General features: G+C 46.9%; 1 protein-coding gene across 2 annotated transcripts; it reads left to right on the forward strand.

Annotated features, from left to right (window-relative positions):
* Positions 1-3,634: 3,634 nt before the first annotated feature.
* Positions 3,635-24,846, forward strand: LOC144159246 (uncharacterized). 2 transcript variants are annotated; one of them, XM_077690617.1, is made up of 12 exons: positions 3,635-3,789; positions 6,253-6,346; positions 9,778-10,001; positions 10,098-10,192; positions 10,980-11,122; positions 11,603-11,679; positions 11,852-11,914; positions 15,140-15,704; positions 16,630-16,742; positions 18,560-18,643; positions 21,451-21,519; positions 24,084-24,846. In XM_077690617.1, the coding sequence occupies exons 1-12, from the start codon at positions 3,715-3,717 to the stop codon at positions 24,093-24,095; spliced, it is 1,614 nt and encodes a 537-aa protein (XP_077546743.1). In that variant the 5' UTR covers positions 3,635-3,714; the 3' UTR covers positions 24,096-24,846. The 2 variants fall into 2 exon arrangements, with proteins under 2 accessions (XP_077546743.1, XP_077546744.1); XM_077690618.1 differs by lacking the exon at positions 3,635-3,789 and adding an exon at positions 4,186-4,206.
* Positions 24,847-26,195: the final 1,349 nt, after the last annotated feature.

Here is a 26,195-nt window from a genome sequence, read left to right on the forward strand (position 1 = left end):
CAAATCCAGTCTTTCGCGGCACCCGCTGAAACCGAAACTGCGACTGGGCGCATTACAAACGTCTTTAATTAAACGATCATCGCGCGCTGAAGCAAATGAGGTTTCTACGCGAGATAAATAGGTTTTTATCGCAACAACAACAACAAAAAAACAAGATGCAAAATTTTTGTGTCAGTACCCCTTGAAGTATGAATGGAGAATACGGGGGAGGGGGGTAGGAGTAATTTGCCACGGGTAACGTCAACACAAGCGCCTGATTTCACATTCGTAAAATAAAGCGCTCGATTGACACCACCGTGTCTTCTTGCATTGTACGAAATAAACATTGTGCCTATAAGCGCACGCACGCACTCACACACACACACGCACGCGCGCGCACACGGACATGCACGCACGCACAAGGGGGTGGGGAAGATTAGGATATAAACTCTCGTGACAAGTATGAAGACTTGGCAGGTTGCCCTTCGTTTTTTGTCAGTATGAATTACTTGCAGAAAGCCAAGCGGGCATCGCGCAAAAAGGAACCGTAATCAGGTAAAATTAGGAATCCGCACGCCATACCATACATCCACAGAGTGTCTCACAACATTAAAAAAGTATCAAGCCGGTACTATGTTAGCACGGTCTGTTCAGCTTCTTGTTAGCTATAAAAACTGTGTCCATTATTGTCTAAACGAAAAAAGAATTCGCTTAGACAAAGGCAGGAATAATATGCCACATAAAGTGCGTTTCAGGAGCAGTCTGCAAAAGTCCTCTGACCTGCAAAAATGTGTACATTGGTCAAAGCGGCAGATGTTCTATTGTCGGGGAGCGCGAGCGCAATCTTTCTGTTTAAAATACATCTGGGGGACATCTGGCTGTGCATTGCAAAACCTCTGGCTGCGTTCCCAATAATTATGCAGATACGAAATTCTTGGCACGTGCTACGGATAAAACAGAGAAAAATTATCGAGGCCTACAGATTTAGAAACTACGTGGAGGATTGTGTCAGCGCACCATCCGTAATCCTGCTACCCACAGAATAAATATTCTTACAAGGTCACATTGAAAAAAAGCAATTTTCTTCTTTTTAGGAACGTTTATGCTTCCGTTAAAAAGAAAGAAATTGAAACGCTACTGTTATCATTCTAGTTGACTGATTTTATGCCTTAAGGGCTCTGGTTTTATTCTTTAGTCTTGTGAAAATGACACGCGTTTTTTTTTTATTGATTGATTGTGGGGTTTAACGCGCCGACGCAACGCAGGCGATGAGGCGCGCCGTAGTGGAGGGCTGCGGATTAATTTTGACCACCTGGGGATCTTTATCGTGCGCCGAAATCTCGTACACACGGGCGTTTTTGCTTTTCGCCTCCATCAGAAAAGCGGCCGCCGCGGCCGGGAATCGAACCCGCGACCTTGTGCTCAGCAGCGCAACGCCTTAGCCACTGAGCCACCGCGGCGGGTGCGTTTTTTTTTTAGTTGCTTTGTTTAAATTACACGTTGAGTCTGTTATCCGGTGCCTATTGTTTTGTTTATCACGCCTTGTCGACTTGCTTTGTTGTGCTTGACATGTGATTTTTGGTACGCCGAAAGGGGTGGCGCGGGTGTTGACTGGCTTATGAATGATACCGGTGTGAATAAGTATATATGTGCGTTGTCATTTCATACAAAAATAAAGTTGTAAATTGCGCTCCTGCTGTCACCCCATTGGGGCTCTTCGATTTACCTCTCGGACTTACCGCGGATAGTCCGCGGGTAGTCCGAGGATTCCCCGAAGCCATAGAGATATATGGGAAAATCGAATGCCGGGCTGCTTCTCGGGGAGTCCCCGGTGAGTCCGAGACTGTAAATCGAAGAGCCCCATTGTCTTCGTCCTCGTCTTTTCGCGCAGTATAATTCCTTCGTGTGTCATCAACCAACTATACTCGGTGACCACCGGAAGTTGCCGCCGGATGTTTCTCCGCGCGGCGCAAGTAGGGCGTTACTGGGAATATTTTGAACATGGCGTGAGCCGTTCCCGTGATTTTTTGGACTTAATATGCTTATAAACGACTCCAGTGACGACAAACAAGCTGCGTGAGACAAGGCAGACGATATCACGCATTCATAGCAAACCCCTTTCAAAACGCGCGCGCACTGACGTCACGGGTCCGGCGCTTAGGCGGAGTGATACACTACATGAGGTGGTGCCGTTCTTGAGTTGTAACCGAGTATAGCCAGCTACCGAGTCCCAACCCGCCCCGATAAAAATAGTTTGTTAATGAACACGAAATGCTGCCCCACAATGGGCTTCCGCTAAAACGCTTGCCAAATGAGCCTAGACCTGAGGTCATACCCTACTCGCACCGAATGGCGCACAACCCTAAGAAGGTCGCTTCCAGGTACAACGTACCGGTTATGTAACGCCAGAGTAACGCCAGAAATGAATCGTAAAAAAATGGCACAAGAGACACGCCAAGCCTTTCATCAAGTGTGCGATAGTTGCTGTGTATGCGATTACTTTGGTTTATGGTAAGGTATATATTGGCCAAAGCGGCCGATTCATCAATGACCGCCAACGAGAGAACATGCCCTATCGATAAAAAAAAATGCAACTGGTTCGCACTTGCCGGTACATTGTAAGAATTTCGATTGTGATTGTAAACCCGAGCTGGGCAAGAGCAAAATAATTGAAAGAAGCACAGATGGGGCTGCACGCGAGGTTGCTGAGGCGTTTTTTTTTATAAAAAGAAAGGGGTCCATGTGCGCGTGAGGGAGACGTCGCTTTCTATCTATGATAGGGGAAGTGATTCTAAAAAAAAAAAAAAAAAACTTTTTACTGATGTACGCGCTCTGCCAGATTCCCGTGGTTTATCTTTTCTTTCTTTTTTCCATAGTGTATGCCTGTCTTATATATGCTTGTCCTCTTTGAAATAAACTCTTGGTAGCGCCTGTGTCGTCGGCCGCCACCTTCGTATTATTTGCGCTAAGCTACCTATTAAACAGTAATTACCCTTGAACTTGAAGAGTCTAACATGAGCAGCGAAGCCTCCAGCGATGACAGTTTGGAGCTAGGCGCTTGCGCACAGACTTTCTTCAGAAAACCCCCCAACGACAACATCGATCGCCGGAGCTCGGACGTAAAGGTAACAAACAATACTGGTAGAACGTTTATTTGCCTTGCATGCTGAAGGGACGAATCTGAAGTGTAACTGCAAATGTGGTGAAAATTGCGAAACGGTGCAGTCATGATCAGTTGCGTTTCTGCTACATTAAGCCGAAACCAGCCGAAACGTGGTCTGAGAAAACGAGCACTCGACCTTCACCCGAACTTTCGGCACCGAAACCGCCGAAACGTAGTGCTCCAATATCGTAGACAGCAAGATATCATGGCATTTTATTCAGTACAACGAGGGAGACGAAGTGCTGCGGTGCTGCCTTGTTACTCTTATAACACTGATAAAGTAAAAACCTTGGTTTCATAGCGTCAACTTTGTTGCAACTGTCCGCGCAACGGCTGCTATTTAAACTTCGCGCCACTTGGAGGCACCAACCTTTGACATCGGCGTCATCGCATTCTGAGGCGAGATGCCTAATACCAAAACTAAATAATTTATTGCGCAGTTTAATTTGATTTGATAAACGTGATCTATTATCGCCGCAAAGAGTAGACAGCACCCCAGTCGTTTCCGATGTTGTTTATCTGACTCTGCGATTGGTCGAAATAGCAGCGAACTCGTTTACCCGCCATTTTGAATGCAGCTTGAGGCTCCGGGCGCCGCTGCGATGTCTGATTCGGAAAGCGTGCCGGTCGAAAACAACGTGAAAAATGTGAGTGAAAATTTGCTGATGCGCGCAGTTCTAGCCGCTCTGGCTTGCCGAACGCTGCTACCGACGCAGTGCGCACTGACAGCGTTCCGGAGCGGAAGCCGTTCCGGACCGGCGGCGCAGTTTCCGCGGGTTGGGTTAGGACTAGATCCCGTTGAAAACAATGGCAAAAGGTGCGCGCGGATAGAGCCCCTAGGCCTAGCGTACAGCCGCTGCGTGTCTGGAGGGGGACCCCCGCGCAAGGACTTCGCATTCGTAGCTCTCCGCATTGTTTGTGCGGCCGTCGCGATTAAAATCGTCTTTGTGGGTTTGTACGGTGTTTAACCGAGGCTGTTGCGGTTGCTATCAGAGCGCTGCGGGGAATTAATAAAGAAAACAAAAATCGCGGTCCCATCGGCGGCCGTTGTCGCTGATATGCAGGTAAAGCGGACTTCCGTAATATGACTGGCGTGCGGCACTGCGCTATTCGTTTCGTGTATTCACCTTGTTTCTAATGGCTGAGCGTCAAGGCGACGGTTGTATACGCTTGTACTGTATGTTCGCTTTGCCAGCCGTATCTGCTTGCTGGCCGTTGCCTTATTTTGCTGATCCGTTTCGCGCCGTACCACGTGTTGATAGCATTTCTACCTGATCTTAAACAGTTTTGCCGGACTCTTTGTAAATACTTGTAAATACGTGGTAATATGACAAAGATGACTGCGTAAGCCGTAACTCGGCGTTTAACTTGTCTGAGTGACGGTCCGTAAGAAAACGTCGAGTGCTCCTGTCACGGAGTGCTGGTGATGTTTATTTGGAGTACTTCAGTCGCTTTGAAAACGATTTCGTTGCCCACGGTACCTCATTTTCATTTTTTGGTGTGTGCCCTCTATGACCTGTCAATCATTCCTTTTTCCCAAACCGTCGTTTAAATGTGAATAGCAACTGTATTGCGAAATTGACGCAAATGTAGTGCCGTGCGGCGGATGTTGTATTCGTTGCGCCGGTTATTGTTGGTGCGCTCTAAATTTAACAAATGTGCAAGATAACGTTGGTCGTACTTGAAAGGCGGTTACGTACGGTTTACAGGATCTAATGTGACAACTTTTTATCCATCTGCAGCTTAACGTAGTTTTTTTTTTTTTGGTTGCCACATTTCATCTGCTAACATGTAATCAGCAATTTTACAGCTGAAAACGAAGCATTTTCTTGACACCAACAAGGAACGAAAGATTTCGCCATGCCAGCTGTTTCTGCACCTTTGCTAAAACAAGTGCTATTGAGTACATGTATTTAACGACTTTCTTTATTTTTTGTGCTTTGTTGGATGTGAAACTAAACACAGAGGCAGTTCATGTAGGGATAATTTATAGCCTTTCCAACCATTATGATAGTTACTGTGTTATTTTTATGTCTTCGCAAGTAACATTGAAATGTGCAGACCACACTGACACTGTGAAGATGGGACTGGCGTGCCATTTTGCGTAAGATTGGTGGACGTTGGTACCTTTAAAAACTTGTATCCTAGAACATTGGCCGTTTCTAGGTTGTACTGGGGTTAGGGGGCATAGATAAATGCCCCTGCTCTGTCTCCTGTGTCAGTGGTAACATTTAGTGGAAACCATCCGCTTCGCATTTGATGTGGCTCGTAACGGAATGCGGGACCGTTTTCTATTTGTAGTTTTTAGGACGGTTGCACACAGTCGTCAATGTAGACAGACATGTCACCCGTCTTTGCGGTCAGCTGTGTTTTTCACTGTTGTTCACTGGTGCATTTTCACAGGGTTGACTTTTGTAGTAGGATTGTGATAGGGTAATGTCACCCTGAATGGTGTGTTCATCAGTAAGGCCAAGTGTGTGTTCAGTGACCTTCTTTTGTACAAAAGTGATGTATGTGCCTTTTGTAGTAAGGTTTGTTTCATTAAATAGAGAGAATGCTGAGAAGCAGGTGGTTTTTCTTTTTTCCCCACAAATGAGCCGCATGTATTTAGCACATTTTATTAACCCGGAAAGCTTTCATAGTTGTAAAAAAAGAAAGCAAAATGAGGGGACATTGTTTAGTGAATATCTTTTCTTTGCAACATCCTCTCAAAGCAAATTTCGATTAAAGATTGCAGCAAAACTTACCTAAAAATGCCCAACATTCACATTGTGCAATGAAAAGATCGCGTACAGAATTTTTACAAGCAGTATTTTAGCATTAGTGGTGGTTGGTTGAACACTCGTAACATGGTTTTGGAGTGCAAATAATTTCAAACAAGTGATTACTGTTCCTACAGTGTCCCTACATTTGCATAAACCTTTGGATTAGCATATTTGTGCTTTCGACCTCTTGCGGAGATTGCTGATGCTGTGAGGTTTATAAGCTCTGTGCGTATTGGAGCTGTCCACGCTTTGTGCTGGAAATGTATAAAGTCATTGTCCTGTAGGCCTCGCAAGTAGTTTGGTGCGTTCCGGGACAAACCCAACCTGTTTTGCCTTGTCCTGCAGGCTCCTGAAGAAAAGAAGGCCCCTCCTGAGGACAAGCATGAGGACGGTGATGATGGGGCCGAGGAGAGCAGTGAGGAAGAAGAGGAGCGCAAGCGTAAGCACGAGGCTAAGGCTCGGTGGGAGTGGAGAATAGCCCCGTAGGGTGTGTTAGGTAGAGCACTTGTCTAATGATAACTTGAGCTAGTTTGTGGCAGCTTTAGCGAAGCGAGGTGGTTGTGTGGAGGTGGCTAGATAAGCTGTAACATGGTCTGCGAAATCGGTGTTCAGAATCACCAGATACAGAGACAGTGGAAATAGTGGCTGAGGCATTGTGCTGCTGAGCCCAAGGATATGGGCGTCAATTCCCAGCCACGGCGGCTGCTTTTCTGATAGAGGCAAAAAGCGAGAATGCCTGTGTGTCCGAGGTGTCGGTGCACGTTAGAGATCCCCAGGTGGTCACAATCAATCCGGAGCCCTATACTACGGTGTGCCTCATTGTCTGTGAAGTGTAGGCGCGTTAAACCTTATAATTCACAGGGTTCGCACAGGTTCTTGAAAACCCTTGAATTTAGAAGTGTCAATTTCAAGGCCTAGAAAGTCCTGGAATTTTTAAATGGTCCTTGAAAACCCTTGATTTTTCTGGAGAGAACCAATGGCCCTGTCTTTTCACAAGAATTTAAAGTGTTTGTCGTGGATTTTAGGTGTTAAAAATGTACAGAAACATTGTAACAGTCAAGTTTCAGTGTATTGCGTGAAATTACGAGTTTGGTGGATTCTCATTATTACGAGGTGACATTGGGACCAGTACTCCTCACTAGAATTCATGTCACGATACAATCCAGTGAAAGCCGGCTTCTGTTCTCTATCTTGCATGTTCCATCTAGTCTGTGGACGGCCGCTCATTGCATGCATGCCTCATACGCTCCATGTGCGTTTGCTCTTATGTGCAAATGGTGGACGTGTACATAGTTCGTCCTACCTTGCAGCAACACTTGTTGATTTTAATTTCAGCTGATACTCTTGCTGAGAAAGTAGGAGATGCAGGCAACATTCACGAAGTTTTGAAGCCAAACAGCCTCGGTAAAACACCAAGAAAAAAGAAAAACCTCCAAATACCAACTATGAAATAGAAAATAAAGCTGGGGGAGCATTCACGACCCCATTAGCACTTATCTAAATGTGCACTAATATGCTTAGGTATTGGGCAGTAAAATTTTGGATTGTGTTGAAAAAGTTATAAATAATCCCAGATAAAACATTATATGGGGACCTTGAAAATGTGCTTTCTGGTCCTTGAAAACCCTTGGATTTTTGCTTTTGAAGCCCGTACAACCCCTGAAGTCAATCAACCTTCCAGGAAGTGCTTGGGTAGCCCAGAAGTCTAAGCCAAGTAGGATTGATCCCAAAATGGCAAGGCAAATTTGTACATTCACATGTTTTGTCTTCATAACACATTGGTCAGGTAGAAAAGCATCTTGCATATTTGCGCGAATAGAGATGATCTTTATAAAGTCAGTGTGGACATGTTGGGCATTTGCAGTATTAAAGGAGCCATGAAGAGAAAACACAAGTTTGGTTCATTCAAAAGATTGTCTCGTTAGAATCATACTGACACCACTTTTAACGTAAACTTCGCTCAAATAAGCTACATAATTAGGAAAAACGGGAATGGTCATGCGACCCACCAGCTCATTTCCCGCAACAGAACCTGTGATGTCACATGGGCTAAGCTCTGCGATTGGCGGAGGCTGGCAGAAGCAGACGCAAATTAGGTAGAGCTCACAAACTAGACGAACGAGCGATTTGCGCTTAAATTTAGGGCACATTCTTTACAAAGCAATAGGAATGATGGGACAAACAGTGGAAGTTACGAAAGCACATGTAAACATAGAAGTACTGATGCGTTCTGCTGTTCGTACTGCGCACAGCATGCTTTGGTTTAGCTGCACAGCACTATGGGGCTTGGGGTTGTCTCAGACGACACTGGCCGATTGACGCAAGCAACGGTGTCTTACGTGACCCCATTTGTCGAGCGAGCACTGTTTCAGGGAACGAATATTTTCTCCCAGAACAAAAACAAGCCAGGTTTAAATGCGGGCAAAAACAAACCAAACGCTTGCCACGGTATGGTGGCGCCATCTAGGTTACGGAACGTAAAGAAACGCGGGAACAAACCAACACCGCTACAGGGTGGAGACAACCTTTGAACGGTCCCGTGCCGCCGCAATTGGGCCAACAACGCGTTATTCTTTTCGTTTCCCACGAGACCTAGCAACGCGAAACAGACAATATGATTCAAACTTCTTCAGTAAACCGTGTTGCGGCGATAATTTTAGCGCGGTTTTGACACAATGACATGCTTCGGCGACGAGCGAGCAACCGAACATGGCGGCGCCAGCGTTACGTGTCTCTACCCTGTACGGCGGATGCGTGAATGAAGGTACTCTAGGCTGCAGAGCGGTCGGTTCCCGTGATGTCACTTGGGACCACGAAAACGCACGATTGAGCGGGAAAATCAAAATTTTAACCTAAATTGTTTAATTTCTCAGTGAATAAAGCACCGTTTGTATCCCGACAAGCGCTGGGGGCACTATAAAACACGAAATCTTTCGAATAAAACCAACTTGCATTTTCTCTTCATGGCTCCTTTAAGCAAGCACGTCTCTTTGTCTTCCAACAAGCACTATGTGGATAATCGAGCATCTGATTGTTCAATCAATATAGGTAAGGAGGGAAAATGCCAGGGGAATGTGTTTAGAAAATATATTTTTTTCCCGTTGTGGCATTCTGTCTGGGGTAGTGCTATGCTTTACGTCTACCTTGCTGAAACATCAGCAGTTTGGAGAGGAGGTTGGTGCCGTATGAAAGCAGTGTGGGGCGTGGCACGCTAGTTTTCTGATGGGATTCCTAGTTGCAGATGTGGGAGCAATGTTGTTGCAGCATTTGTAGTAAGGGGTCTGCCACGTACCTAGCCATACGTGCACACCGTAAACAATTTCACCTGTGGGGAATCTGTTTGAAAAAGAATCCAAGGTCCAGGTTGTATGTGACCTTGTCGTGTGTATGTTGGCTACGTGAGACGGCTGGATCTTGTAGGTGCTATTGCTTGCTTGCGTCTTCTACTTTGTTATGGAGAGGCACTCGGCTGTTCCTTCTTGAAGAGCTCCTCTTTGGTTAGCGGCTGCTTGCGAGGCCCCCTCTCGTCTGATACGCTGAGTGCCTCAACATCCGTTTTATGGGAAGTTCACTGCTGTCAGCGTGACTGTGAATTTGAAGTGAATTTTGAATGATTGCTCTATATATTAAGGTGCAAATGGGAAGTAGCGCGTACTGCAGCGACTTTTAGCTTGTTTCCTATGAGGCCAGAAGGGTATCGCCGACTGAAGGATGCTTTGCAGCACAAGCTCTGAGCAGCCGAAAGAACCGCGAGATGTGCGTCTGGCCTCGCTGCTGGTGCCACCCTGAAAGAGCCGCTCGTGCTTGTCTGGGCAGACGGCCTTTGCCCCTTTTGCTTGGTCTTGAGAGCTGCTGGGTGGGCTCTTGCAGCGGGCCTGCTGGACCTCCCCGTGGAGCTGTCGGGCTCTCGGCAGCGCAAGAAGGTGGAGCGCCTGGACGTGAGCTTCCAGACGCCCGTGCGCGAGCGGGCCCCCTTGGCCGAGGGGCAGGGCACCCCGCTGGGCCAGTGCCCCCGCATCGAGCATAACCTCAACCGGCAGCTGGCCGACTCCCTCAAGGGCCTGCACCGCATCATCTTCAACCGGCCGGGGGCGGTCAGCGCTCTTTTTGCTCTCTTCTCTCTTCTCTGTACTGATTGACGGGCACCACTTGGAGCACAACCGGATTCTGTTCTGTGCTCTCTGTTGCAGCCCTCGGAGATCAAAAAGAACCTGCGCAAGTTCAGCGGCTTCCCCTTCGACAAGGACTCGGCCGACTACGCCAAGAAGGTCAAGATGGTGGCCAAGTAAGCAAGCCGCTGGGGGGGGGGAGGGTTGTGGCTTTGGACTGGGTAAAGCTATCAGGGCACAGGCCAAAATGCCAAATTTTGTAGTTTTCAGTCATTTGAGTAATTCTTCTGCGTACAGTTTAGATATTGCAGGGGTTTGTTTGTTTTCAGTTGCCGAGCTTGCAGGCTGCTTGCAATGTTCGATTTTAAGGAACTCGGAGGGATGAAGACTAATCCTTACAATAACTTTTAATTGGGTGTAGTGGTGCCATGCAGCTTGAAATCTTCTTGCTTTGTGTGTTTGCACCGGGAATGTGTGAAGTTTGAGGACTTCAGAGAAGGGTATGCTCACGGGGCACCATATGGGGCACCAAATGCACATAACGAGAAATGGCTTGTAGAATATTCTAGCATTATGAGATCATGAAATGCATTGGCGAATGTGGATAAGGAAGCAGACATTGCAAAGGGAAGACGCAAAGAAAAAAGCAAGAGCCTTCTTGATGCCTATCTTTCAGGCACATCCACGACTGGCCTCACTTTTATTATTAATTGTTTGTTTATTTATTTATTCAACATTCTGCCAACGTCCACCGTTTTATAGAAGTAGCAATTGCTTGGTGAGCTTCACTACTCCTGTCGGGTAAACTATCCTGATTTTGATTTTAGTGACGAATTGCAGCGTCTATGCCTTCTTTGTTCCACGAGTTGAAAAACTTCACTCGCAAGTTGGCGTCAAAGGTCGAATCTTGAAAACGCCCTGGTCGGCCCGCAAATCAGTGTGGCGTACCAAACGTGCTTGCAGGCTGACAGCTGCTGCCCAGAAGGAGGTGCTGGGCGTGCTGGACCTGGAGAAAGGGGGATCTGCGGAGGACCGCGTCGAGCGCATCATGAGCTTCCTGTTCAAGCCCTACAACAACGAGAAGCCCCTGCCCAAGAAGGGAAAGAGTTGAGTGACCCCCCTCCACTCATCCTCTTCCCTCTCTGCTAAGATATCTCTTGTCTGGGCAACTGTCGCCATATTTTCTCAGGGTGGGCCCTAGGAACTATGCCAGTGTGTGTGTGCAAGAGAGAGGGGGAGAGAGCAGCTTCCGCCTTTAATTTTTCAAGTCCAAGAGGAGCCGCGGCTATGTTTTTAAAAACATATCTTTAAACACCAGTTTGAAAGTGACTGGCTAGGAAGTTACTGGGGACGGAAGCTTCAGTCTTGCGAAATTTAGCGAGCGGTTCTTTTGTTACACTCGCAGCTTCTTTGAGCAGTGCTTTAGCTTGATTGGTTAGTGGGGCAAAAAGGGAGCGAGTTGTGCGGTAAAGCTTTTGCAAAGCACAATGAAAATAAGGTTCAGAAAGGGCACGATAACGGGTTTGGATAACGGGTACCTTGAGCGGTAGAGGCTTACACTGCCGAACTGTCTCCCCCTTTTTCAGGAAAGTCTGGCAAGAGTAGCGACGACAAGGGCCAGGCCAAGAAGCGGAAGACGGCGACCCCCAAGGGCCAGAAGAAGGTCGGTTCGTAGAACTCTTCCACAGACCCACTTTTTATCGTAGTTGTTGCGCGGTGTGAAAACTTTTGTGCTAAAACAGGACTGATGGCATGCAGGGTCGGGGGTAGATGGGGTTTAGAATCTAACAGAGGTGAGTAAGCATCGTCTGAACAGGCTGGAATTGTACTTGCAGGGGAAGGGGTCACGGAAGCGGCCAGCCAGTGACGAAGATGACGACCTGGAGAGTGAGCCTGAGGTAGGTTTCTGAGACCAAGGCGCTTATCCTTATGCTTGCCTTGTTGTGCTGATATGAACGCCCTCTTTGAGCCGTTTTTAGAACAGCAGTTTGTGCTAATACAGCTCGGACCATTTGTAACGTAACCGCCTACAGTGAGGGACGGGTCATAAAGCAGGTTTTTGTGACCACCGGCTGGTCTCCCATAGAACTCTATGCATAAGCATGCTGCTTAAAATGCAGTTAGTAGAAGCACAATACTGTTCGTGGTGCCCCCCCTCCCCCCCCTTTTTTTTAGGGCGCAGCAAGGGCATCGGTTTAGGGTCATAAGAAAGAAAAAAATATAAAATCAGCCATCTGACACACACTTTCTGCTCTCCGGTAGCTTCGGCAGAGAAAAGCAAAAACAAAAGGTACCTTTTAGTTTGCGTCTTTCGTTTGTACTTAAGTGACAACCACAACTGCCCTTGCTTGACGCACCTCGGAAGATAGCCAGCACCCCCCACCATGCAGGAAGCTGTTTCTTTTTAAAACGTGCAGATAAGCAACCACCCTTGTTCTTGTTGAACATCTGGAGATAGCAAACTGTGATGCCGAACGCTTCAGCTACCTGTACGGTGTGCTGATAAGCAACCTCCTCGGGATCGCTAAAGCAAGCTGGGGTGAAAAAATAAAAAATAAAATTGCGTTTGCGTTCTTATCTCCTGTTGACCTCGGACGTCCCTTCATAGATGCCAAGAAATGCAGCCGTGCTTCCTTATAACACAAACACAAAGGAAGTTAAGCTGCGCTCGCGGGTTGTAAGACCGTGCGCAGTGGCTGACGTGACGGGGAAAAAAAGACAAAACAAAAGACCGCGCCTCCCTTTTTAGGAGGCCTTCGTTTGAGCGATGATAGAAAAAGGAATGATTGAAAAGTAGATTGTGATGTGGTTAGATTCACGCATGTATTTATATAAAAGTGCAATACCACTTATAGTGCGGATTTTCGCAGCTCCCGTCACATATGTTATAACCAGTCTACTCTGTATATGGCAGGGGGAATCGTGACACTATTGTCTAGGCAAGCCAGAGTTCAGCGAGCGTGCCGTCATGTATCGGTGGGTGGGAACGTTGCACTTGTCCTTGGCCAACAGGCTCAGAAGTTGCCAATAGCAGCAAAAAAAAAAACAAGTAACAGATTATTGTAAAGGATTATTTAAAGTTGTTTTATTAGTGAAAAGGTTGAGCTTTTAAAGATTTCGGGAACCATAGTTGAACCCCGCTACAACGAACTCCACTTTATGAAATGTAAATTTACAATTCCCCGTCAGCTAGCCATAGAAGTCAATGCAATGAAGTCCTAGCCATTCACGATGCTTAGTTTCCCCGAAAGTGACCGCTGTGCACTTACACCACTACCAATAAACAAAAAACAAATGCATAGACGGACGCCATTGCTTGCTGGTGATAACGATCTGGCTGGCCATCTTTACACGAGGCGCAGGCCTGGCTCGCTAAGCCGGAGCTACAGCCAATCTGTATCCAGTTGAAATATCACCAATGTGACGTGCTCGCGCTGCGCCGTCATGTATGGGTTGTGAGCAGCTGTCGTTGGCGTTCCTTTTCTACCATTCTTCATGGTCAAGAGCAAGAATACTGTTTGCGTGTTTAGTCTTTAACGCTTGTCATCCTATCTTAATCGCGAGTGTGCGCTCGGGATAAATTCAAGCTCGTGCGGCTTGCCTGCCATGGTCAGATGATGCCACCGTGCTCAGTCAGAGGATAATAACTGGCGCCGCTCCTGCCTCTAGCGAGAAGGGGACTTCCGACAGCCTAGCAGCTATCTGCAAGTAATCAGCTCGGTGGACACGCCTTGTTGTACAGCAATATGTTTTGTGACTGCATTTCTCACTGCCCCCCTGCGCTCTTTACGTGTGGGTAAAAAACGGATAACCACTGGTACGTTTGTTATCCAAACAAACGCAATGTAACTGTGCATCACTTTTTTTCTCAACATTGCATGTCAATGTTGCGAATAATGTAGGGGGCTAATATTCTTGCCTTCCCGTGATGTCTTGGGGCAGATTTCGCCTCAGCGAAATTTTCAGCGTCCCATGAATTTCGTTGTAGCCTGATATTCAACTATATTGTTCAGCTTCATGCAAGAGCTGAAAAGGGTTGAGGGGATGCAAAACGGCACAAGATGTCCCTCACCCCCCCCCCCCCCCCCCTTTTTTTTTTTTTTTTTTTTCGCGCTGTTACACTTCAACATGAATACTGCATCGGCACGATTCGTGATCGCAACCTTTGGTTGTGATGAGCAGGTTAGTTTACTTAGGAAAATTCGAAAAAATAATTTGATGCCGGTTCTACCGCGCAGATGTAAGACGTGGCGCCACATACGTGACAGAAATTTTATTCAAATAAGATTCGTACAACTGCAGCAGCACAAATCCCCTGTGCTTCATAATCTTCCTCATTCTACCGGGGAGTTTTTAAGTTCTCGAAAATTGCGCGCTCATGTCTGGGGGACGTCCAGTGTGCATTGTGCTGCCCGGTTCCCTCGCTGCCAAAAAGTAAAAAATACATTGCGCACGTGGACGTTTCATGGTGGTATCTCTTAGGAGCCATAGCGACTGAAATGAGGTACTAACTGCAGCCCCAAAAATATGTGCATCGGCTGGGTACGGTAATGCCCGTTGAGTAGGAGGTCTGTCTTGGTGCCTTGTCTGTCTTGATCGTGTTCTCTCCCGTCTGCGTTTTTCCGTGCCTGTAAACCTGTTCACTCCGAGTGCACCAAAATTTTCTCACGCGATTTTTTTTTTAACGGATTGTGTTTGATTTTATTGGGTTAGATTTAGTTCAAGTCTGTGGTGCTCGCCGCCTTGAAGCGGAGTTCGGTTTCAAGTCCGATTGTAACGGCCACACAAATCTTTAGCAAAATTTGTGTGCAAAATTTAGCAAAACGGGCACTTTTAGCAAAAGAGATGCGTGTTAGAATCGTGCAAATATGGTACTCGCCAACTCGCCCAATTATCCGTCTTGCATTCATGCAAGACACACAAGACAAAAGTGTTAAGTTTTTTGCTGATCTTGAATTCAAGAGCAAAAAGAAGCCGTGTGACTAGCCAGGACAAGAGAGGAACATTAACTGCAATGTTGGTGCCCGTGGTTACATGCGATTGCAGCAACGAATTTCCCTCTAGTGTATATTAGTATGAAACTCGATTGTTTTTATTAACCACACATCGTCGCTCTCGTGCAGAGTTCCGCAGAGGACAACGACGCCGACGAGTCGGATGAGCCGGCCAAGAAGAGCAAGCCAGCACCCAAGAAGCGGGCCACTCCCGCCAAGAAGAAGAAGCCGGCCAAAAAGGACGAGTCTGAGGAGGAGGAGGAGGAAGAGGAGCAGTCGGACGAGAAGGACGAGTCCGAGGAGAAGGAGGAGGAGGACGAGAAGGACGAGTCCACGGAGAAAGACGGTGGCGGCTCCGACGGCGAGAAAGAGGAAGAGTCCAACGAGAAGGACAAGAACAACGACAAGGAGGAGGATGGTGAGTCTGAGGAAGAGGAGGAGGAGAAGCCCAACAAGAAAGCGGCTGAGTCGGTAAAGAAGGCTGATAAGAAGTCTGAGCCTGCCAAGAAGGCTGAGCCCGCAAAAAAGGCCGAGCCCGCAGCAAAAAAGGCGGAGACGCCCACCAACAAGGTGGAACCCGCGAAAAAGGCCGACTCGGCGAAGAAGGCTGAGCCCGCCAAGAAGGCAGAGTCCACAAAAAAGGCCGAGCCGGCCAAGAAGGCCACTCCTGCCAAGAAGGGTCGCAGGAAGCAAGGTGGGCTTGGTTTTGTTCCGTTGCCTTGAATGCAGGGTTCGCACAGGTCCTTGAAAAACCCTTAAATTTAGAAGTGTAAACTTCAAGGCCTGGAAAGTTCGTTGAAAACCCTTGATTTTTCTGGAGAGAACCAATCGCCCTGTCTTTTCACAAGAATATAATGTGTTTGTCGTGGATTTTAGGTGTTAACAAATGTAAAGAAACATTGTAACAACTAAGTTTTAGTGTATTGTGTGAAATTACAAGTTTAGTGGATTTTCATTATTACGAGGCAACACCGGGAGCAGGCACTTCTGAATCTAATCCATGTCACGATACAATCCAGTGAAAGCCGGCTTCTGTTCTCTATCTTGTATCTTCCATCTAGACTGTGGTCGCTTGCTCATTGCATGTGTGCTGTGCCTCATACGCTCCATCTGTGTTTGCTCTTACGTGCAAATAGTGGACGTGTACATAGTTTGTCCTGCCTTGCAGCAACACTTGCTGATTTAGTTTCAGCTGGAACTCTTGCTGACATAGGCGATGCAGGCAACATTAACCAAGTTTTGAAATCAAACAGCCTGAGCAAAACTCCAAGAAAAAGAAAAACCTCGAAATACCAACCGTGAAATAAAAAATAAAGCTGCAGGAGCATTCGCATACCCGTTAGTGCCCATCTAAATGTGCACTAATGTGCTTAGATATTGCGCAATAAAAAACTTTTGCATTGTGTTGGGAAAGTTATAATCCCAGATAAAACATTAGATGGGAACCTTGAAAATGTGTTTTCTGGTCCTTGAAAGTCCGTGAAAACCCTCGAATTTTTGCTTTTGAAGCCTGTACGAACCCTGTGAGTGGTAGGGATGTGGAGGGGGCTCCTTTTGTTGTGCCTCGTAGCTGCCGAGTTCACCTGCGCCGTGTGTGTGCTCTCTTCCTTCTTGTCTAGAATCGGAGGACGAGGAGGAGGAGGAGGAAGACGAGAAGGCCAGCACCGATGGCAAGTCGGAAGAGGCGGCTGCTCCGCCGGCTAACAAGGCCACAGAGCGGACAGAGCCCACGGTGAGTGGGGAGGGGTTCAGAAGTGCACCCGATGCGCGCACGGCATTCACTGAGGGCTAATCGTCGTCCTATTGTCCACTGGCTGCATTTTCTGGTCCAAACATTCCCATTGGTAGTGCTCACGGGCATTTTGACGAGTGGGTGCTTTAAACCAGATGGCTGACATGGAAAAGTCTTCGTGGGTGGGTTACTTTTAACGACGACGGTCTTTCTGGTCTGTCTTTCTGTGACTCGATTCAGCCACCCGGCGAAAGTGAAACAGTAGCTGAACAATAGGTTTACATACCCGCAACCAAATCTAAATATCCAAGTCCGGTGTCAATGTCAACCTGTCAACATTGTTGAACAAGAACAAGACATTATGCAAATATAAGACAGCAAATCAATCCGTAAGTGATACTTGCAGTGTTGCTTTATTAAAAAATTCGCGGATGCTTGGTTTTTGCGATAGCAAATCAAATGCTACATGAACTAGAGAAAACCGTCGCTCGCAGCATTCAAGAAATCAAACGGCAACAGCAACGAAAGGTTCCACTATATAGGTTCCATGTTCTGCTTGGCACACTCGTGGAGTAGTGCCACATGGTTTTATAAACGCTGTAGTATGGTGCCTTGGTTCACGTGCGTCTCGGCAGCGCTGGAATCGAGACACCCAACTTAGAGCAGTAAAACATGGTAAATTTAAATTGACTTGAGCAAACCTCTAGCATGTTATCTTGGGAGGAACGAGATGTAAGAGGAACAGCATGAGAGGTCAGCGGGAAAGAGAAGGGAGGCATTTTTTACTTGGCAGGGGTGCCAGTCGACTATCGACGAAAGGAGCAGATACGCGGCCATTTTTCTCTAGACCCCACAGGGATTCTCACGTCTTTGCATTATGAGAATTACGTCGGCAAACCACGCACACAGTCGCCACTTCTTGAGAGAGCTGGTAGTACATGGAGCAAGAGTATATAGGAGAGGAAGCGCCCATTGCGGCCGGCGCGATTGAGCGACCAGATAATGTCACAATGATAACTACGGCAACCTACAGAGCTCCGCAGCTGCGGCGGCGAACAATTTGACAGCGGCACCTGGTTGAATGTATTAAAAGCAATACAGTTGTTAGCAGCATTCGCCACAAGGCGTGAATCGCTATGCGCTCGAGCTGCTGCGCGACACGGTTACGGAACGCGTGTTTATCTCGGACGTAGCGCGTGCGCGTCATAAATTGGCCGGTGCACTCAAATCGCTTCGAGCGTATCGCACGCGAGATAAGGCCATTAGTTTACAGGTTTTACATTTTTTTGCGTTTAGAGGTTTGTATTTTGGGCTTAATGCTCGCGCAAGATTGCTTACGCATTAAAAGAAAATGCCCCTTTTATTCGCTCGTACCGGCCAGTTTAAATTTGACCGAAAATTAATCGTGAAGGCGGGCTCTTCAGCCAACAAAAGCACAGAAGAGCGCGCACACTCTCACTTTGGCCACGAATGTTTCGGCGGCCCGGCGAAATGGCGACGCGATGCCGCGGTTGGGTTGGACTGGACAAGCGCGAAGAGAACGCGCGCCGGCCGTGGCGATGACCGCGCACTTCCTTCGCTTGCCGCCAGATGCCGGAAACTTGACATTCGCCAAGTGCTTGCGATGTTATCAGGCTGCCCCAGGAAGCTCAGTTTCCCCTTTTATTTTATTCTTGCTCCGTGTGGTAGCACTAGACTGGAAGCACCGAGATGGGCACCCTACATTAAAGGACTCGTTTTTATTCCTCGACACTCCTGCCTTGGTGGTGTAGTAATGCCAGGGGGTGGTTGGTGTGTCCTCTTTGGGGTGTGCCCAGGAAGAAGACATCAAAGAGCTGATCAGAAAGATCCTGGACGGAGCAGACCTGGAGGAGATCACCATGAAGAAGGTCATTCACGCGGTCAGTAGAGCCATTCAGTCTCTGCCTGCCTACATGCCTTCCATCTTTCTCCAGCCTACTCGCATGCACCTCAAACTTGCGTCCTTTTGCGACGGTGGTATTTGCCAGCTCTCCGAGTCTCATTATTACCGTATGTTTACCGCCATCAGTAGTTGTCGCAAGTGATGAATGCAAAGCGGCTTATGCAGAATGTCGGTATAGGCATCCGCTCGTGATAGCATCTGCAAGTTTCACGAAATATTCTACTCTTGTGCTAGGTTCTTTTGGGGAATTTTTTGTGCGTGGTAAATGCGTGGGACAGCCTTGTGGCACTTATGGTTGTTAACCTAGTAGTCTTACTTTCATTTCAACATGTGCGTTTCCCGTATTTATTTGTGAAACCAAATTTTAGGCTCTGTTTCTAGGTTTGCTGTTTTCAATTGTGCATACGGTTTCACGTGGAAAGGATTGCAGAGGTGTGTGCTTGTAGTGCTCACTCACAATTTGCTACAGTTTGTAGCAGAGTGGAGAACCGGCCGGTACAGTACACAGTAGCCGACTGGTGTGCGTGTGCATAGGTGTACATATTGCATACTGGGTGCTGTCCTGGTGCCGGTTTTCCACTTTGTTGCAGCCGTTTACAGTGTTGAGTCACTTGCCAGTTGGTTCATAAGCTGTCCACATGTGTACAGCGCGTGGCCTGCGGTACATGCAGCGCGGCCCGTGTACGCCCTTGAAAGCTAGGTGTTGCATTGTGGTATACCGCGAGGGTGAGAGCGTTTTACTAGGGATGGGCGAATATTCGGTATTGTCGAATATTCGATCGAATAGCTCTCTATTCGTTATTCGCTTCGATCCGAATGCACGTATTCGATATTTTCGAATTATTCGATGCTCCCGAATAGGCAGCTAAAAGCCACAAGCTTTTCGGTCAAGCTTTCCGAGAGTTACCCCAGGCTTGGCTCAAGACCCACCGACGCGGACATTTCTATTATCAGTGCCGCCACTGCCGAGTTGCTGCCTTGCCTAGAGGTTCGACGAAGCTCTCGGCCGCCAGCACACTTTAGGTTAAAAAAAAAAGGCGGCACTGAAACGACACCACTCCGAACATAGCGGCACCAAGCCAGCAGACTTGTACAGGCCGCCATTTTGAATAGGCATGCCGCCATTTTGAATAGGCTCGCACAGCGCGGCAGTACGCCGCACTAAGCGAGCCTATTCAAAATGGCGGCCAGCCACTTGCGCTTAGCTTGGCTATGGCCGAGGATACTAGTGGCTACAATACTTCTTTTTTTAGCGGAGCTTCTAGGCGGCGCTTAAACTTGTGAATGAGCAGCCGGCGGAAACTGCTGCACCTAGAGCATGTGGCGCAACAGGCATTTCTTCATGAAAACTTGTGAATACAGCAAAGGAAAGCTGTGTGTAAGATTTTGCAATAAATGTTCAACTGGTAATAGTTTTACACAATGCTGTGCCTACGTGAGTTCTAATTATTAGAAAAAATTGTGTGCATTAGTCAGGTCACAAGTTGCTCATTTGTCTTTGTGATTTGCAATGTGTATTATTCGAACTATTCGATTAGAAATTATTCGACCAAATCACTATTCGCTTCGAACCTCAAAATCTATATTCGCCCATCCCTACGTTTTACCCATAGGCTTGCTGCTTCTGGTTACCAATAAGCGGGGCTGTGGTTCCCCGCAGCGACAGCGGTGCGCTGCGAGCCTGGAGCGCGTTTGTGAGCTGTTGGTAGCCGCCCAGCGGTTCGCTCAGCCAATTTCGCGACATCGTCTGCTTGGGTGCTCTTCTTACGCGTGCCCTTCCGATGCGACACAGATAATGTGCATGCAAGGCACGGTCATGCTTATCTGAATAAAACGAGCGCCTGCACGAAGGAACAGCCAACTTTATTCCATGATATAAACTAAAAAGAGAGGTGAGCCGACGAAGTACTAATGCACTGCACCACACGCGAACGTGCCTGCAAAGGCGTCTTTCCCTTTTTTTTAGTTTACATCCTGGAATAAAGTTTGCTGTTCCTTCGTATAGAAGTTCTTTTATTCAGATGAGCGTGACTGTGTATTACATGAACATTACTGTGCCGCTTTGGAAGGACACGCGTAACAAGAGGGCACGCACATGATGTCGCGAAATAGGCTGCGCGTACAGCCGGGCTCCTACCGTCAGCGCACAAATGCGTTCCAGCGCTCCACGGGGAACCACAGTCCCGTTCATTGGCAACTGGAAGCAGTAAGCCTACGGTCAACACGCTCTCATCCCCGCGGTATACCACAATGCAACACCTAGCTTCCACGGGCTTCCGGGGGCGGCGCTGCATGTACCGGCGGCCACACGCTCGCAGTGTCGCGTTTCAATCCGTGAGCACTGTACCTAGTTCTAAAATGAGGGGCATGAAATGTGCACCCCCTGGAGCATCATCGTTCATGAACATTTCAAGGGTGCAGAGTGGTTGCACGTGCTGCACGGTGTGACAGCACTTTTCCTGCTTCTAATGACAAGGCCCTGTTAGATGACGGGGCATGTTGTACTGCTTCATGTTTCTCCCGTCGGTTGGCCGATAACTTTCTTCATTCAGTATTGCGGACCTGCTTGGTGAAGAAAGAGTTTAATTAAGTTCCGACCATGCAACCGTCAACCATCTCTTTCTCTCTCCCCGGCTTTGCCTTTGGCAGGTCTGTCCGAGTTAATTCCGCACTTTTGTTGCTGAGTTTGCAATATGTCTGTTTTTTTTTTTTTGTTTTTTTCTGTTCCTTTCTTTCTTGGGGGGTTTTGTCAACAACTTTCTTCGTCCTGTTCTGTGTGTGCAGGTGTTTGCCAAGTACCCCAACCATGACCTGTCTGGCAAGAAGGAGTACATCAAGTCAACAGTGCGATCGGTAGGCATGCCCGACTCTTAGGCTCTTCCGGTTTGCCTTTTCTTGGCGCAACACTAGTAAAGGGCCACTGCTGAGTTAGGGTTCTCTTTTCCTTTTTTTTAAATTGTCTTTTCTTTTTGTTTGTTTCAAAACCGTCTTTTTTTAGCTAGATGCCAAAGGGCTGCCAAAGCCAGGGCTTTGCTTCCGTTATTAGGGTGCTGCCGTCCGCTCGGGTCCTGTGTTTTACCATGTTTTTGATGGTTAAAATTTTGTATTAAGACCCTCCATGTGAATGCAGTGCCGCCTTAAGGGTGTACGACACAAAACTAATGCCGTATTCGGGTGATCGAAACCAAGCACTCAGTTTGTTTGGTTGGTAGTCTCGGAGCATTGTCCTTTGACTCTGAGCGCCTCCGGAGGACTTGCTCTCACTCCGAAGTGGTGGTGCCTCAGAGATCTGAAAGTGAGCGGTCTGACACCGGCTGCCGCTTCGAGTTGCTTGAGCTACCGCTTGTTACAGTGTCTGAAATGAACTTCAAGCAACAAAGAGAGTTCCACTTGTGCAAAAGGTGCCGATAGAGTGCGAGTGGCAGCACAAATTACCATTTGGGCCCCTTATGAAAGCGCCGATCAAGTTTCTGCCACGGTTGCTGTGATCACCACTCGAATGCAGCATAAGGGTGAATGAAGCTGCTCAGTGAAGTCGAAGGGAGTGGGGGTTGGGGCAGCTGCTGCTTCTACTTGGGCAAATAAATGCTATAAAATGTTTGTTAATTGATTACTAGCTTATGTTCCGCTTTAAAACATCAGTGAAAGTAAGGTGAACCAGCATTTTTCTTTTTTTTTTCTTTACAGCTTTATGCGGCACGCCTGTGTTGCTAAGCCATTGGGGGTGCTATGTCTTGCCTTCATCCTGAAACAAACCCCACTTTCATTCCGCAATCACTTGGTTGGGGTTGGCGCATTATGTGATCCTATTATTGGCTGTTACACCAGTTCAATCCAATTTTCTTCAACTGCTTCACTTTGTACTTAATGGGCATTAAGAAACATTTGCACTATTAACATTCAAAATGAGCAAGATCAGTAAACTACTCTTGAATATGCACTTCTCTGGAAGTAAAATTGCTTTCAAGAACCTTGATTTGAATTTTTTTTTTTTTTCTTTAATAATCAAGGTGTGTCTCTTGGCGGCGGAACAATTGGTTGCATACATGTGAGAGGCGTGTTGCCGTCAATAGTTTTGACGGTGGCTATCATTATACGGTTCGCCTCCTTTGCTTATTCAAATATTTGGCTGAAGTATGACTGGCTGGAGTCACGTGGTACATATTTTAACTTGGTTTTATTTATTGCGCCCGTGAGATGATCGCTCTGTAGGCAGCGCCTTACTAATGGACGTCAGACTGAGGTAGCCGGAAGTTTAACGTGCAGCAGGAATTCGTGACGTCACTTCACCTGTGACAGCAGTGATCGCAGCGACAGGTGCCACCGCTCGTCAGAACGCTACTCTCGGGGAAAACAAAGTTCCACATCTGGGAAAGGGGCTGATAGTATGGGCAAGAATCTCATCTGCGACGCTAGGAAAAGCAGTAAATGTCCCCCACTCCCTTCAGGTTGTTCAGCCAAGGCTGCCCTGATTTCTGAAATGTGAGGCCTTGCCGATGGAGCGATCAGTGGTGATTGGTATGGTGAGGCAGAAAGTATCCTGTTCACGCGGCTTTTGCTTCGATTGTGCAGAAAGGGGGGCCAAAACATTCGTTTAAATTGTCGTCATGGGGCTTAAAAGAACTTCACAGCTGTTAACAACACGACGCGGACATCAAAAAGGTGCTTGTAGACTTGCCCCTGTGTGATTTTAAATACCAAAAAAGAGAAGGGGGGAGAACGAATTCCATGTAGCTCAATTCATCACATTCTGTGTGAACTGAGGTGAACTGAGTTTAACAAGGTGCTCCGTGATGTTAGTTATCCATTCAGAGATAAGGCGAGTGTCGAAATTAGTATAACAACACTCATTTAAAAAAAAAAACATTACACATGGAAGTAGTTTGAACGGCCCAGTCTATTTACAGGCTACCTGTACAGTACCGACGAATAAAATCGGTTGAAGCACTACAAAGAGGACGGGAAAATTTTATGTTGGTACTCCTTTAATTGTGTTTACTACAAAGCTGGGGGAAAAGTCTCGCATTAGGATTACCGCAACTCCGTATGCGCTGTTGCTTCTCACAAAAACCTGCTTCTTGGGCCATAAGATGTCATAAGTAGCCTTTTTTGTTTGCTTGTTTGTTTTTCCTAAAATAAAATTTTTTTCAGAGTAATCAATGTGTTGTTGCGTAGCTTTTTATTGGGCCCCATTATAGGCTGAACAGGCTAAAACGAGCCACAGCATAACCACAGTTTTCTCTAGTAGTATTAGCGGTAACGTGGATGTAACGAAGCGGTCATTTTTAACTAAGTAACATTGGCTCCTTTTCAGCTTCATAGTCTTCGTGGCCCTTTCTTTACCGGTCACAGGAAGTAGTGGTCTATAATGAAAACAAAATATTTCGGGCGATTCTTTTTTCCTTTCTCCCTTCCAGCTCATCTCATGATTGGTTGGTGGCCCCCAAGTCCTTTGCAGCAGCAGCACTTCACCAAGGGATGGTCTCCTAGAGGATTCTTTTTAACAACTCTTCTGTTTGGACCGGTATCGCTCGTCGCTGGGGAAAAACGCGCATACTACCCGGAGTGCGGCCGCATTTCACTTGCCATAGTTCGGCAGCCACAGGTGGCAAGCTGGCTATGTTCCGTTGGCTGCGCAAATTGTTCATGGACAACTGAGGGCTTTTTTTCTTTTACGAAGAACAAAACGGGGCGTGGATTCCTGTCCCTTCGTCGTCACACTTATTTTTTTTCCAGCCCTCAAGCATCAGAATGAAATTTTGACTCGTGCTTTAGCCTAAGCTTGCGTGTTGTAATGACGCTTTAAGCTCTTTTTCTTCGTCCTTCACGTTTTTTCGAGGCCATGTCGGGACACTTGTTTTCCCCTGTTGCATTGAACGGTTGGTAATTTTTTTTTACTTGTATCCTTGAGCAAGAGCTAAGCTTCTGTGCTTGCAGTTATGTGACCTTCATGAAACTATGTTTTCGTGTCAAGTGCATTGTACATAAGCCATTCACTCATTGTTGGTCTGCTGCAAATGTAGGAGCGTAGCATTTTGAAGAAGCGTAAAGAGCATCGGCTCGACTGGAAAATGACTTTAGCGTGTATCGTAGTAGTGTAGCAGCCACGAAGCCTTGTTGAAACGCCTGCGCTGGACGGACCGTTCCCATGAGTGGAAATAAAATGGTTTTCATTTTGCATAGACGAGTCGTTTGTGTTTTTTCTGCCATTGCACTGATAAACTCGGTTACATTTGTAGAAAGTCAGCATTGCTTGTGTGAGCGACGCTGGCATACAGCGGGGCTATGCTGAAAGTAAATAATGTGCTGAGGGTATCTTATCCTGTTTTGTGCATTCACTGGTACTAGAAATACCCTTTGTTTCTGTGGAGCATAAACGTGTGAATACTAATCGCAATATGGAAGAATTTGTAGCATCCACAGTGCTGCGCAGAATAGGTGACTGGCTGCCAAACTTCTTAAATGTTTGGCCACTTAACCTTTGTGTTGACATGGTCGAGACAGGTGCATAACAAAGAACGCCATAAGCACTGCCTTCTGGCTTTTACACCATTTTGACTCCCATGTTTCTCCGAAAGGCCATGTTGATGCCTAAGGCAAAATGAAAACTATGCTTTTTTAAACTGAAGCTGGGGTCCGTAGAAAAAAATTCCAGACATTGTGTCTCAATCGCAATCCATCTCCTTCCAGAAGCTGTTGGGGTGACGAGGTAATTGTAAAGTATTGGAGGAAAAGAAGTCGTGTAACAAAAAGCAGCTACAACCTGTTGTGAAGAAACAGCAATGCTAAAATTAGATGTAGTATTGTAAATTTATTGGAACCTACAGCGAAATTGCACCTGTTGTGATTCCGATTTGGAGGGCATGCCTATTACAATCAATCGTGGCAGAAGAGGACTGGAAAGTGCGAACAATATGTTGGTGGAGGGGTCGGAAGGAGCAGAGACAGGTGGGAATAAGATCGGAAAGGTAATCCAGCTAACAAACGAGAAAATTATTTCAATAATGGAAGGGAATGCGTTCTATGAGGCATATGCATGCCGTGGCCAAGTTTTGGATGCGGCTAAACGCATCATCTATACCACAGTAGTTTCAGCCCGAAGTGGAGGGAATTTCCACCTTTCTGAAGCACGGGATTTTATAAATGAAAGTGGTCACAGGTGTGGCGAAAAAAGTTGCAAGAGGCGATTATCGTCTTGCTGAGAAGGAAAGCACAAATATGGAGGAATGGCCCCTGTTTTTTTTGTCATTTTGTACTGCTCGGCATTCCTCTAAACCAGCTCCATAATTTATTTACCCATATAACTCCTGTATAAGATAATATAATATAACTTCTATTGTAAGAAGCAGTTTTTGGCTGCCCAGGAACCGTTCAAAACTTTTGCACAGGCCCTGGAACAGTTCCACAAAGCAGGAGAGATGTCACAATCAATATGCGCTGTAACATTCTGAATGTAATTAGACGAAAAGCGTGATCCTGGGTTTAGAAAGGGATAAATTAGTCATTGATTAGACATCGAACGGGAATTT

The sequence above is a fragment of the Haemaphysalis longicornis genome, unplaced genomic scaffold (assembly GCF_048455015.1).
Source record: "Haemaphysalis longicornis isolate Haplotype H1 unplaced genomic scaffold, Haemaphysalis longicornis Haplotype H1 scaffold_10, whole genome shotgun sequence".
Lineage (NCBI taxonomy): Eukaryota > Metazoa > Arthropoda > Arachnida > Ixodida > Ixodidae > Haemaphysalis > Haemaphysalis longicornis.

Coding starts and splice junctions, on each gene's coding strand:
- LOC144159246 (XM_077690617.1), top strand. CDS start 3,715: ATGCAGCTTGAGGCTCCGGGCGCCGCTGCGATGTCTGATTCGGAAAGC. Junction 11,680..11,851: donor CCCCCAAGGGCCAGAAGAAG/GTCGGTTCGTAG, acceptor TTGTACTTGCAG/GGGAAGGGGTCACGGAAGCG. Junction 11,915..15,139: donor ACCTGGAGAGTGAGCCTGAG/GTAGGTTTCTGA, acceptor GCTCTCGTGCAG/AGTTCCGCAGAGGACAACGA.